Genomic DNA, 14,241 nt, shown 5'->3' with positions numbered 1-14,241 from the left:
TTGGAAGGCAAAGTCAAGAGGATCAGAAATTAAAGGTTATCTTATGCTACAAAATTTGTTAGAAGCCAACCTAAACTACATGAGACCCTGTCTCAAGGAAAATGGCCAGTTTTTATTAGTGGTCTCTGATGGGTTATGCCCTGTTGGTTGAAAGTATGCTCTTTGTACTCAGAACTGTTGTTTAACAATATTCATAGTAGTCATGGTGTATACCCCATCCCATCACTTACTGAAATTTGGAGCTATTATTTAGTATAAGAACTATTTGAATAAAAGAATTACTTGTTGATCTGAAAACTGAGTTCATAAGTGGAGGTTGTGGATAGGTTGCTGACTAATGCAGTATGGAAATTAGAGACAGCATTGATTGAGTCTGGTAGGTCAGAGTGAGACAGTGAGGTTTCATGGAAACGCTGTATTATTTTAAACTTAGGAATTGTTTATTTCTAAAATTTTACATTGAATTTGGAGCCACTGAAAGCAGATCTTCAGAAAAGGTGAACTATTATCCTAGCAGTATTGTATGGCATATCTACTAGATTGTACTGAGGTCAGGGACGTGAATGCCTGTAAAGCCATTGTGTCATAAACCCTAGTGTAGCTCCTTGTGCAAACTAGACATACATAAGCAGTATATATTATATGCTCTTTTTGAATTGACTGCCTTTTCAAAATGCTTATTAAAGTCTTACTTTAGATTCAGAAAGAATTAGCTTTATTCCATAGCCAGATTTTCATTTTATCTTTATGTCCTTCATTTTCCTGTTTCATGTTTTTTAAATATATGTACTGTTCTGGTTTTAGTTAAAATATACCAGAAATGAGTTCTGTTTGTGTGCCACTACCGCCTGGCTCAGAAATGACATTTTTAGACTAAGAAAAATGTATATGTGTCGAAATGAAGTAATTTAATGTGTATTATTGTATATTTTTATTTTTGAGAATTTTGTACAATATATTCTGATCATATTCATCCCCTTCCTCAGCCCCTTCTAGATCCTCCCCTACTTCCCTACCCTCCCAACTTCATGTTCTCGTTATGTATCAGGTTTGGTCTGTGTTGGCCAAGTACTCCTGTGTGTGAGTAGTTGTGAATATACCAGGTGTTTGTGAATCCATAGATAGTCTAAGGACTATCTATGATGTGATGTTTTCCTCTCCTAGCAGCCATCAAATACCAGAGCTCCCCAGTTGGGATGGGATTTGATCCTCTCTTCTGAACTGAGCTTGCTTGCTTGCTTGCTTGCTTTCTTTCTTTTCTGGTTTTAGCTTTTTCAGGTCTTGTGCATATTGTCACATTTGACATCCATCTTTGTTGTATCTGGAAACCAGTTTCCTTGAAGTCATCTGCCACCTTTGACTGTTAAAATCTTTCCACCTCCTCTTTAACATAGGTGCTCAACCTCTGCAGGGAGGAGTGAGATTTGTACTGCCTATTTGGCAGGTGACGGCATTAGAGTTTGTAACTGCTTTAGTTTAAATTTGCTTCTTGTTTTGTTGGGGTATTTTGCTTGTTTTAGTTTTATTTATTTTTTCTGTGTGCATTTGCCTGCATGTATATATTTGTACCTGCTGCTCTTGGAGATCAGAAGAAAATATCAGGTAACCTGTAGCTGGTGTTAGAGTTTGCTATGAGCAGGCACACTTTCATGGTGAACTTAAACTCCAGCTCCACAGTCATTGTTTCCTTATGTGTATCTTAGAAGATACAAGGTACTTGGGGCTAATTGGGGACGTTTCATTTTCAGTTTGAATTACTCAGAAAACTAATGACTGGGATGGCCAACTACTCCTGGTCATGGGCCCTTCGCCTTAAGTGTGTTTGATATACCCAATAACACTCCATTGGAAAAAATGGATTTCCCTTTTCCTAGCAGATAACAATCGGAAATAGCTTTGCTAGAGATGGCACTTTGTGTGTACCCTTCTCAGTTCAGTACTGGGATTTTGTCTGGTTTGAAGCTCTGTGAGGGGTTTGTTCTTATAGCACAAATTTCTTGATGAAGCACATGGAATAGAGCTTACTTTGGAGTGGAGTGTTGCCAATTATGTGGGAAGTTTGAAACAGTGAGAAAGTGCCTAATGATGAATTAAGAGAGTCTTGGCTTTGTTCCTGCTTTGTCATTAATTAATTTATTTAACCCTCTGGGTGAGCCTGTTTTTCCATATCTATGAACCAGATTTATTGTTTAAGACCCCTGGTGCTTTTTGGGAACCAGAGAATTCTTAGTGCATGGCTGGAATTCCTGGATCCTCTCCAAGAAATAGACATATGTATGTTTATGTACCCAACACACAAGACTTTTTTTTTTCATGGCAGGGGGCGCGAAGCCATCTGTAGAATCTGTTTAAGGATGTGTTAGTTAGATTATTAAAATTTCAAGGTTTTTTCAACTGTAAAACTTGGAACTATTTTAATATCGAAAATGAGCAGCAAGATATTATATATGGGGAATGGGGAAAAGGAAGAAAACAGGGAGCATGGATAGATTGGTATTAAGTGGATCACAATTTCTTTAGTAACTCTTAAAGGAGATTGATAGCAGCCTTGTGTAACAACATCTCTCAGTGATAAGTAGATAAGTGATCTATCTAATGATAGCTGACAGCACTTTCGTAGTCCATAATGTGGGCCAGGCACCGTTTTAAGCACTCTATGATTTAGTCTTCACAATGTATGTTTTATCATTGTTTTTAAGTAGTCATAGCATTAAAAGTAGTTAAGCAATAAAAATAAAGTACTTGCCTGAGTCTATGACAGTAAACATCTCTTACTACACAGCTCTCCAGCCTTTACTTTATATACCTGGCAAACACCATCCTGTAAAATTCTTGTAAAACTGGAACTCTTTAACCATTACTAACCTTTCCAGTCCCCAATTCTGATCTTTGCATTAGTAAATTTGATTGCTGTGTGTGCCACGTAAGTACATTGCCATTGTAAGTGGAGCAATACAGTATTTGGTCTTGTGGGGTTTTTTTTTCTTTCTACTTAGTACCTGCTTCTACATGCCATGGGATCCCCCACCCCCAAAGTCTGAATAATACTCTATTTTATATATGCACCACATTTTATTTGTCCCATCCACTCATCAATGGTCATTTTAATTATGAATTGGAAATTGCTGCTGTGAAGATTGGAATGCACCTACCCCTCTAGGACCCTGCTTTCTGTATTTTGGGTGTGTACAAAGTGTGTACAAAGTGTACAAAGCACAACTGCTCGTCATCGACTAACTCTGGTTTTAAACTTTTGACAGATTGATACTATTTTCTACTGCATCCTGACCACCACTTAATGTTTGTTATTTACTTGATGCTCTTGTTTTGTTCTTTTTGAGTTCTCATTCATCCATCCATTCATTCATTCATCCATTCATTTGCTTTTGGGGAACAGAATTTCTCACTGTAGCTCTGACTGTCCTAAAACTTAACCTCAAACTCAAGAGATCTGCCTGCCTCTGCCTCATGAGTGTTGGGATTCAAGGTGTGTGCCACCAAACCCGGCTTTAGTTATTCTAGTAGAGGTTTTTTATTTTTAAATTTGAAGGCAAAAAATGGTAGCTTTAGCAGTTTTTTCTATTGTCAGTATTGCAAATGGTTGCCATTTGAGGTAAATGCTCTGGATAAAAACAGATGTAAAGGTCATATTTATTAAGTGGCAGAAATAGGACTGATTGAAGGAAGTACTTTATGCTCCTTGAATCCGTGTTCTTTTTTGCCTGCAAGGATGTCTGTGCCTCACATTTGTATAGTGTCTGCCAAGGCCAGAAGAGAGGGTGAGGGTATCAGATCCCCAGAGGAGTGGAGTTACAGACCATTGTGAGCCACCATGTGGGTGTTGGGAATTGAACCTGGATTCTCTGGAAAGGCAGCCAGTGCTGTTAACCACTGAACCATCTCCCTGATTCCTAACCATCGAATTATGTCACTTGTCTTCTGAACTCACATGGAGATTATTTCCTAGTGTTCTATTTTTTTTCCTCCTGCTCATAGATTATAAAATTTTACAGTAGAGAACAATGCATTTTAGTGTGATTTGGTATAATTTTACAGCTTTACACAAACATGGTTTTCATTTATTTTATATTTTGGTAGACAATTCCTGAATGAAAATCACAAGATCTTTTTCTCTTAACAACTAGAATGTTATTAAATTTTTTCACATTCTTGTGAATGATTTTCGAGCCTACTCCTCAGTCTTTTGTGAAACATCCTATGCTTTTCTACTAAGTTTATTAGTGTTCACACGGAAGTGTACAGCTTACTATTTTACACTTTACCTTTGTACAAAATGAAATGCTTGGCTCATTTTGTAATCTATTAGCTAATTAGACTCCTTTTTCTGATCCTATAGAAGAACCTTTTTTGTGTGTTTTGCCTTTTTACCATTGTTTCTGTCTTCATTGTGTTAGACCTTTTTAACCTCTATTTCATGGCTTGGAAGGAACCTTGTTAGAAAATAACTTCTATTACTTTTTGTCAGATTTCCTTGTGATTAAGCTATGAGGCTTCTTCAAACATGTTCTCACAGACTAGTTATTGAGTCCTTAGTTTGGGGGTATTTTGAAAGTGTGATTTGAAGTTGTCAGTGTTTACTAGCAGAATACTTAATATTTGTAAAGTTTTTTCTCTTGTAAGAAATGAATGAAAGCATTGTTATAGATGCTCATGTGAGAAATTGAGTTTAATTAACCTGCTTGACCACATCAACTTTCACAGATATTTAGAGCATTTGTAACTTTGGCCATAAGTGAGGTCAGCCAGGAAAGTGTAGGTGAGTAACACATGACTACTCTGGCTCTTCAGCGTGTTGTTAAAGTTGTGAAAGTTGTGGAACTGTTGCTCTTTAAGACGTTTCATAAAGACTTGGTATGTACAAAACGGAGTTTTCCGACTTGCATATAACCCAAAGTTTGTTAGAATTTGTGTCCTAAATATTCTACTGAATTCTTTTTCTTTTGTTTGGCACTTTAAAAAATTTTTTTAAGCATGTACTTATTTTGTGTATATATGGAGATCAGAGGAAAACTTGAAGAGGTGGAGTCTCTTTCTCCTCCTTACATGTGCTGTCCTGGGAGTGGAACTCTGGGCATTAGTCTTGACAGCAAACATGTTTGCAGACTGAGCTAACTCCAGGGCCCCACCTTTTGTTTAAGATGGCTACCTTCTCTTTGTATAGGCCAGACTTAACCTAAAATGTTAAATTCTTCTTCCTTAGCCTGGATTTATAGGTGTATGCCACCACCCCCATGACCTGTTTAATCTTTAAAAAACAAACATTGTTTAAAATGAACACTAGATGGTAATATTAGAACTGAAATTTCCCTCCTTTTGCACAGTGATTATGAGCCTATAGCCACTTACTCTAACTTGCTTTTCAGTAGCGTGGCTTTTAATACTATTTCTTGAGTAATAAAACTATTTGGACTACGTCCCAGAAGTATTCCTTGACTCTCTGTAGGGTCGCTATCTTAAAAACTACTTTAGCATAGTGTGTTTTGGCACCTCTAGACATGCTTTTATATTCTGAGTTTGATCTTTTATATCCTAGTAAACAGGTGTCTTGGTGCATTGAGGCATCAGGAGGAAAAGGATGAATTTTGCTAAAATGGTAGAAGCTTTAATATCTGTGGATAGAGCCAAGTATCTCCTTAATTCTTATCTGTTGAAAATAATAGGGACCCCTCAACATTAATTAGATATTGGAGGGAGGAATTTATCATGAAGATCACCTGGCTAAAGATATAGATCGACTGCATCTCTCTACCTAGCTCCTACAGATCTGCCTATCATAATTGGTATTTTTAAACAAGTAGTGCTTTCTTAAATACTGTTAGCCAGTCTTTATAGTTGTTCTTAGCAAGGTCTGAAAAACTATTCTTTCTATAAGATAATGTACTATAGGTGATGTGTTTACAATTTGGTTTATGAAGTGAACTATGTAAGTGAACTGAGTAAGATCAGTAACAGGATCTGACTTCCTACCTAGCTCTGTGAAATAACAGGCATGAGATGGTACCCATTGTTTAATTCTCCCTTTTGCCCCTATGATCTGCCTCCCAAGACTGGGAAGGTTCATGTCTCCTACAGACTGCTTAGGCAAGGAGTAACTTCTAGGGGAGAACTACAAGTAGATTTAAAATGTGGTTTATCTCTGTGCTGATGAAATGTTTTATTTATGGAACTTTAAGATACCTTTCAGAATATTTTTTATTTAAAATGTCTGGGTTTTGGATTTTGAAAGACAAATTAAAAGCAGGCAATTTTGTCAATTTTGTTAACATTCTTTGCAGTCAATATTTACCGATGTTGGGCTTAAACATAACTGTCTAATCCTGAGTTTACAACATTTAAAATTAGTCCTTAATGTATTATATGTCTTTTGGGAATGGTTTTTTTTGTTTGTTTGTTTTTTAGTCCTAGCCCCTTTTAAGTATAAGCAGTCTTTTGAAATTAACATGGAAACATCTGCAAAAACAAAGAACTCTTGGTGGAATTTAAATAATTAGAACTACATTAGTAATGTATTACATAAAACCAACAGTGTAGTAACAAAGGGAGATTCTTTTTGGAATAAGTTGTGAAAACGTTCTTGCCCACCCCCGGGCTGAATTCCTTCTCAGTGCTAATAAACAGTAAAGAAAACACTTGGCATTGCCACTCAGCAAAGATTTCAGTGTGTCTTATCTTACTGTCTACTCTTTCACTTCAAGATCTTGTGATCTAGTTTAACACGTGTATATCTTTGATACATGTTATAAATTGCAACTTTTGTCTTAATGATAATTATTTACACATCAACCCTTTGCTATAAGTGAATACTAATTTTACATATCTATGCTTAAGCTTCTGGAGTATTCTTTATACTTTCATTGGCTCTCTGGCATGTCTCCTTATAATAATTGTTTAATACTCCACAGGCTTATAATTTAGCTGAAACAAAAAATTTGTTGTAATCAACAGGACTTCACATTTTGCCCATTTTAGCTATATAGTAGAAAAAAGTTATTTTAAATTTGTTTTAATAATCATGAATTGTAAAGATTTACTTTTACATAACTTGAGATACTAGAAATTAAAAAGTGCTTGAAATAATTTTTGTTGTAGGTTCTTATGATTATTTTATATTTGCACCAATTTTGCTTAACATTATTTTGTTTTTATTTTTACTACAGGACCGTGTGTATGTACAACAAAATAATGTAGAAAATGTCTACAATTTGGGATTAATAATTTTTCGAGATCAAGTTGTACGTTATGGGTGTATTAGGGATCATCTTCGGCAAACTTTATTGGATATGATTGCCAGAGAGCGGAAAGGAGAAGTTGTAGACAGGTATATCATATATCCTTACTTTTGGTTGTTTAGTGTTTACATCTTAAAACCGATTGTCATAATTTCATTGAAACAATTAAAAACTTTAATTTTCAGTACTTATTAAGAGCTTCCAAGACTTTCACTGTTTTAAGATACCTAGAATCTAAGGTTACCATCTTAAGCTTTTTAATTCTTTTTTTTTAAATATGTTGATTTCTTATATTGGAAGAAAAAAACTGTCATTTGTTGGGGGGCTGTTTTGTTTTTTCTTTGCTATGTAATACACTTCTAGTTTCTTAGATTGTTTTTTCTTCTTTAAGGACTCTTTAATTTTTTTTCTCCTTCCTCTTTATTTATATATGTATACACACTCACTCACTCACTCACTCACTTCGTTTTCTTTGCATTCCTGGGAATTGAACCTAGGACCTCACGCGTGCCAATGCTGCATCTGTAGCCTACCCCATCAATATATGGTCTTATTGTGGACACAGACCAATAGTGAACTCTTCAATGCAGGTGTTTCCTCTCCAGGCTCCCCAGAAGCCTAAACTGTAGGCACATGCATTGTGCCTTGGTAGGCTTTTGACTTTTTTTTTTTTTAAGAAAAATACTGCATGTAGCTGAAAACATCCCAGAACCATTTCCATATCTTCCACTATCACTTTTCTCGACAGTACAGTACCATTTTTGTGATGGTGCTGCCGGAGTTTGAAACATGTGGGATTCCTTCTCTCTTTGGTTTCAGAGGAGGAGTTGAACTTGGTGTTTAATTAGGATTGCCCAAAAGCAATTTATTAAAAAAAAATATTGTGTTGTCTTTATTTTTAGGTGTAGGTTGTCCTGCTGTCTGGCTTACTAACTTAACCTGTTTTACCTTTTCCTTTCCAGTTGTATCCCATTAAACTACCCCTGTATTCTTAAGTAAATAGAATTTTTTTCTTAAGCATATTTTCTTAAAAATTTTTGTGTGACAAGAATAATTTGATAAAGAGCGTCATAATCAAGATGGACTTTGTAACTAAAATTATTCCAAATCTATTCTCTTTTTTTGTTTTTGTTGTTGTTGTTGTTTATTTTTTCGAGACAGGGTTTCTCTGTAGCTTTAGAGCCTGTTCTGGAACTCACTCTGTTAGACCAGCCTGGCCTCAAACTCAGAGATCCGCCTGCCTCTGCCTCCTAAGTGCTGTGATTAAAGGTGTGCGTCACAACCACCTGGCTCCATATCTATTCTTAATAAATGAGTTTTCTCTGGAAAACTGTTCCCTTTGATAAAAGCTAAATATTATAAAGGTATTTCTCAACTTTTATGTATTTTACATGTCTTTAATATATTTGATTATCAATTAATTAAACTTCTTTTGACAGAGGAGCAATAAGAAATGCTTGCCAGATGTTAATGATTTTAGGTCTTGAAGGAAGATCAGTCTATGAGGAAGATTTTGAAGCTCCTTTTTTGGAAATGTCTGCAGAATTTTTTCAGGTAATCAATAGCTAGATTTGTTATGATGATCATAACATTGTTCAATGAAGTTAATTAGTCTGAATATTTTGACTTGTTTCAGCTAGAACCCATTGCTGGGGATGATACAAACAAAAAAACAAAACTAAAAACCTCTTTAGAACCCCTACTTCATGTTTCTATGCATCAGTGAGCTACTTATTAATAATAATAAAAAATTTCCACTTTAAAATTGTATGGTTAAAAAAAAAACCCTAAGTGTTAGGTCTAGAGAGATTACTCAGAGGTTAAAAGCACTGGCTACTCTTTCAGAGGTCCAAAGTTCAATTCCCAGCAACCACATGGTGACTCACAGCCATCTGTAATGAGATCTGGTGCCCCTCTTCTGGCTTGCAGGTATACATGTAGACAGAACACTGTATACATAGTAAAGAAATAAATTTTAAAAAATACAAAAAACAAAACTGAGCTTAGAAATAACCTTAAGATTTATTTTATTTATTTAATACTGTAAATCCACACACACCATATCATCTCCAAAATATGCTGAAGTGCTATGCATATGTGTGTATTACAAGTTTGCTTAAAAGCACATGTGCACTGTTTATATTATGATTGGAGATGATCTCACCAAGATTTTTGTTAAGTATATTTAAAGTCTGTTCTTAGGAACTTGATATTAAAGACTAAAACTATTTTTGCTAGGTAGAGAATGTTACAAATTTTTTGTATAGCGTATGTCAGCATGTTTTACTATGTGATTCTTAGATGTGTCTGTGTTAATGTTACTATCAGGTACATTAAAATCTTGGGATGATACTACTGACTCTGAAATCAGTAAGATTAGTGTTTGATAGACAGAATTAATAGTTATTTAAATGTTTTTTTCAAATTGCATGTGTGTGTGTGGGCGCGCACGCGCTCGCACGCGTGTACTTTAAACTTGGGAGTGGGGTAGCAAGAGAACTTCAGTTACAGTGGTGTGTCAGCAAAGCCTATGACAGAAATCTTTCTAGTTACAGCTTACAAGAATAATGGAAGAAGTTCAGATGCTTCAGTTTGCATGGAGTACATGAGCAGATCTTTAAAACAATGCTTATAGATATTGTGTTAATTTAGTTTTATGTAAATGCTTTAAAGCCTAATTTAGTAAGAAACTGAATGAATGTCTTCAGCTGTTACACTACTTGGTATGATCCACTATAAATACTACAGAAACCCTGTTCGAATAAAAACAACTTTTTTCTGTTATGCTTTTTAAAATTCTTAATTGCAGATGGAAAGCCAGAAATTTTTAGCAGAAAATAGTGCTTCGGTGTATATAAAGAAAGTAGAAGCTAGAATTAATGAGGAAATAGAGCGGGTGATGCACTGCCTTGACAAATCTACCGAAGAGCCCATTGTCAAGGTGGTTGAGAGGGAACTCATTTCCAAGCACATGAAGACTATTGTAGAAATGGAGAATTCTGGGCTAGTACATATGTTGAAAAATGGAAAGACAGAAGGTAAGTGTCATCAGTTAAAATAAATTTTTATTCTTTCCCATCAGTCTTTTAATTCTAACTTGCGAATGTCAGCTTTCAAAAAGCTATGTTTTATAGTAATAATTTACCCCAGTTAGCACTAGGGTGGGGTTAATGATAGAGCTTTACATTGTGTTATACATAAAAATGTTAATATATTTCTTGAATTCAGTGGCATTTTCCCATGCTTTTCACAGTTTGTTTCCTTATTTCCTTTTCTCTAGTATAAAAGATTAAGAAGTTTAATATTTAACCACAGGCCAGTAGCTTCCTCCTTCATATCTGTATTTTCCTAAATGCCAGTTAGTGTGAGTGCTGTCTAGTCTCGCAGACGTTCATACAAGGTGGTTGTGTCTGTCTTTGTCCGTCAACCTGCCTTCTTCTGTGTTTGTGTGTCCTTGTGGTTCTTTATTAGAATATTTAGAAAACCCTAGTAGGCAAGTAAAAAATGTTAGCATTTTCTGAGATAATACATTAACTATAGCAGTCATTGTTAAGTTTAATTTGCCATATTTGCCTTGAAAGGTTATGAGAATGATTGGTGTTGTGTAAGTTCTTGGTTCTGTTGCTTTGCTTTGAAGTTTGTATTTTACATGAGAGTTGTGATTTTTAATAACCATCGATGTTTTCCTGCTTCTGTAATTAAAAAAAAGTCAATAGCATTTTAGTTGCTTACTGTTAGTAAAAGGAGTCATACTGCCTGTTTGTATGAGCTAGATAAGGAATGGGAAAAGTTTATAGTTTTGCTTTTTAAAAACAATTATCAAAAAATAAGACCTAGGAGGGGTAGGGTTAGAGAAATACTGGCCAGAAAAGAGGATTTATCCTCTTAATCTCTAATGGAATCCTTGGCCTATGTTTTCATTTATAGACTTAAATATGTGGTATATTAAAAGAAAAACCTATATACAAAGTTGTTTTTATTAACAAGGGTGCATTCTTTTTTCTCATAAATCTTTTTTGAGAAAACAAGTTGTCTAGTTTATGTGCTGTGTCTAGATTCTAAAGTACAGCACTCTTGGATACTTGTCTAAGTCAGATGATAACATTTTTTCAAAAACAGTTTTACTGCATTTACTTGTTGTGTGGATATATACATGTGTGGAAGTTGAGAGAACAACTTGTGGAAGTTGGTCCTCCTTCCATCATGTCATCATGTGAGCCCTGGGAATTCAGGTCATCAGCCTGGGCAGCAGGTATTTTTAACCCCTGAGCTGTCTCAAAGGCTCCTAACAAGCATCTTGCAAAGGAATAGATAACAGATATTTCAGACTATGTGCTGCTACTTTGAAAAGGTAACCACTGACAATGAAACCAAAGAAAAGAGCCTGGCTGTTTGTATAAGCTACATTTCTGGAAATTGAGTTTAGGGCCCGGGAAGTGTTTGAAATTTCTGGACATGCTTGAATGACAGTATTTCTTTAAGCTTCATGGAGACATGTGTTGTGAAAGTGGTAGGTATACCCGTTCTGGCAAGCACTCTAAATAGTGGAATAGCTGTTTTGGTTTTGCTCTGTTTAGTTCTTAGTGTTGTTAGCAGGTAGCTAACCTATGATTTTAAATTTGTCTTTAACTTACCACTAGAAGCTTAATCAAAGAATGTGTTAATTGTGGTGGGCCTTGCTCATCAGCAGTTGTTGTCAGACACAATTTCATTATTCTCATAAATCAAAGAGTGAAAGAATAGTTTGTTTACTGTGTGGAAAATAAATGAACATTAATGATTAGATACATACAGCAGTATGAAAATTCAAATGGTATTGTATTATTGACTTATTTTTAATTAAGTATAGAGAAATGACACATAATTTTTGAATGTCAAACTTTTTCAATTACTTGTTCACATTGTCTAATATCCCATATATTTAATTACACTGAATCAAGCAATATAGTAAGATTATATTGATTAATATACAGCTTAAATGTACAAATAGGTAAAGTTTAAAACATAGGAACAAAATAAACTTTAGCGTTTGCTACAGGTATTTGGCATGCAGAGCTTGGTGTAGTTTGTAAATTGTTATTGTACGTTATAATGATTTTAATATGGAAAATTTTGGTTGTAATCTATTAAACAAGCACGATTTGCCATATTTAGGTTACTCTGGGAATGTATTACAAATAAGAACATGTGTTAATACAAGTTGAGATTAAGTCAGTGAGTCAAATATTAGTGACCTATGTAAGAGACACCAACTTTAATTTTAGGTACTAATTGACTTATAAATAAGGCCCAAGGTAGACAGTTATGGTTTGTCAAATCTGACCTCTTAACAGTTTTTTAAAAATAAAGAAATAGCAGAATGAGAATAATATGCTAGGATTTATATAAATTTTCAATATTCATAAAGCTTTATTTGAACAATCATTCATGCTTTTCTCTCTGAATGCTTGCTTACTGTGATGACAAAACTGATTTTGTGTCTAATATCTTATGACCTCTTAGCCTAAGATATGTATTGTCTAGTGCTGAATAGAAGATGGTAGGCCAGCATTGACCTAAAAATTGCCATTCTGACACCATTTCTGAAAGTTTCTGACAGTAAATATTTTTTCTATTATCATAAATTTCTGACATTACAGGCTCCCCATAAGCGGCTCTTTGGAGCAACACAGGGCATATGGAAGAAACTTATTTAAGATCTGCATTTGGTGGTGTTGAAAATGCTATGAAAAAAAAATGGGTGAAGACCAGAGTCTAAAATTAAACAGTGCAGTGTGGTGTACCCAGTATTTAAAATAGAAATATAGACAGTGTTATTGGGAAATAACTAGTAATTGCCCAGAATTACTCAGGGTAAGAATATTTTTAAAAAATGAATGTTTAGGTTTTAAGTTTTCATGCAAAATTTACTATGAGATACAGTGTACTACTAAATCTTATTTTAATAACATTTCATTTATTGTAATGGTTGTCAGTTCAGATGCAAGATATTAATTGCTTTAGATTTCTTCCTAGTGACTTCTAGTTACAGCTTTTAGCAGACATTTGCAGCATCTGTTGTTTCTACAATAGAGTAACAGAATGAATTATGTGCAAGTTCAAATATCTTCTTTTATTAGTTGTATGGGCAGCAAATGATAATAATTGATAAGTAAATTTTCTTGAACAGATCTCCATTTTTACCTTAATCTTTAATGTAACCAGTCTGTTTATTTTCTAATTCTAGATCTTGCTTGCATGTACAAATTATTTAGTCGTGTGCCAAATGGTTTGAAGACAATGTGTGAATGTATGAGTTCTTACTTGAGGGAGCAAGGAAAAGCCCTTGTTTCCGAGGAAGGCGAAGGGAAGAATCCTGTTGACTATATCCAGGTAGATAAAAGTTTTGCATTCATAATAAGCATTTAGCAAGTACTTTATGGATCACTTTTGCTCAGTGTATGTATGATATACCTGAACTAAGTATTTTAAAATATTTCAAGGTGTTCGTTATATATATAAGGGAACTGGACTCAGCTACTGTTTTTTGTTGATCTTTAGTAACCTAGTCAAGATTTGTTTAATCTGAATAACAAAAGGTAAACTATTTTTTGTGTGTGTGTGTTAGTGTTGAAATACAGGGAAAGACGTTATATTTTTTTTTCTATTTCTTTTTTTACTGTTTTTATTAAGGTACACATTTTCCCCACTTCCCTTCTTTCCTTCCTCCCATCTCCCCTTCCACCCTCACCCCCACCCCCACGCTCCGAATTTACTCAGGAGATCTTGTCGTCTTCTCCTTCCTAAATGGATCCATGTATGTCTCTCTTAGGGTCCTTTTTGTTGTCTAGGTTCTCTGGGGTTGTGGACTGTAGGCTGGTTATCCTTTGCTTTATGTCTAATGTCTGCTTATGAGTGAGTACATACTATATTTGTCTTTTTGGGTCTGGGTTACCTCACTCAGTATGGTTTTTTCTTTTTCTAGTTTTGTCCATTTACCTGCAGGTTTCAA

At 34.8% G+C, this 14,241-nt stretch overlaps 1 protein-coding gene across 3 annotated transcripts in view; it reads left to right on the top strand.

Moving 5' to 3' along the window:
* The window catches only part of Cul3 (cullin 3), a 77,645-nt gene that overhangs the window by 45,494 nt on the left and 17,910 nt on the right, over positions 1-14,241 (top strand). For all 3 annotated transcript variants that reach the window (XM_087904759.1, XM_087904762.1, XM_087904764.1), the window contains 4 exons: positions 7,179-7,339; positions 8,690-8,804; positions 10,060-10,288; positions 13,477-13,622. In XM_087904759.1, the coding sequence (XP_087760885.1) occupies positions 7,179-7,339; positions 8,690-8,804; positions 10,060-10,288; positions 13,477-13,622 (651 nt within the window). The remainder of the gene's footprint in view (positions 1-7,178; positions 7,340-8,689; positions 8,805-10,059; positions 10,289-13,476; positions 13,623-14,241) is intronic.

The sequence above is a fragment of the Myodes glareolus genome, chromosome 1 (genome assembly GCF_982192425.1).
Source record: "Myodes glareolus chromosome 1, mMyoGla1.1, whole genome shotgun sequence".
Classification (NCBI taxonomy): domain Eukaryota; kingdom Metazoa; phylum Chordata; class Mammalia; order Rodentia; family Cricetidae; genus Myodes; species Myodes glareolus.
This window is presented reverse-complemented; position numbering and strand designations above follow the sequence as displayed.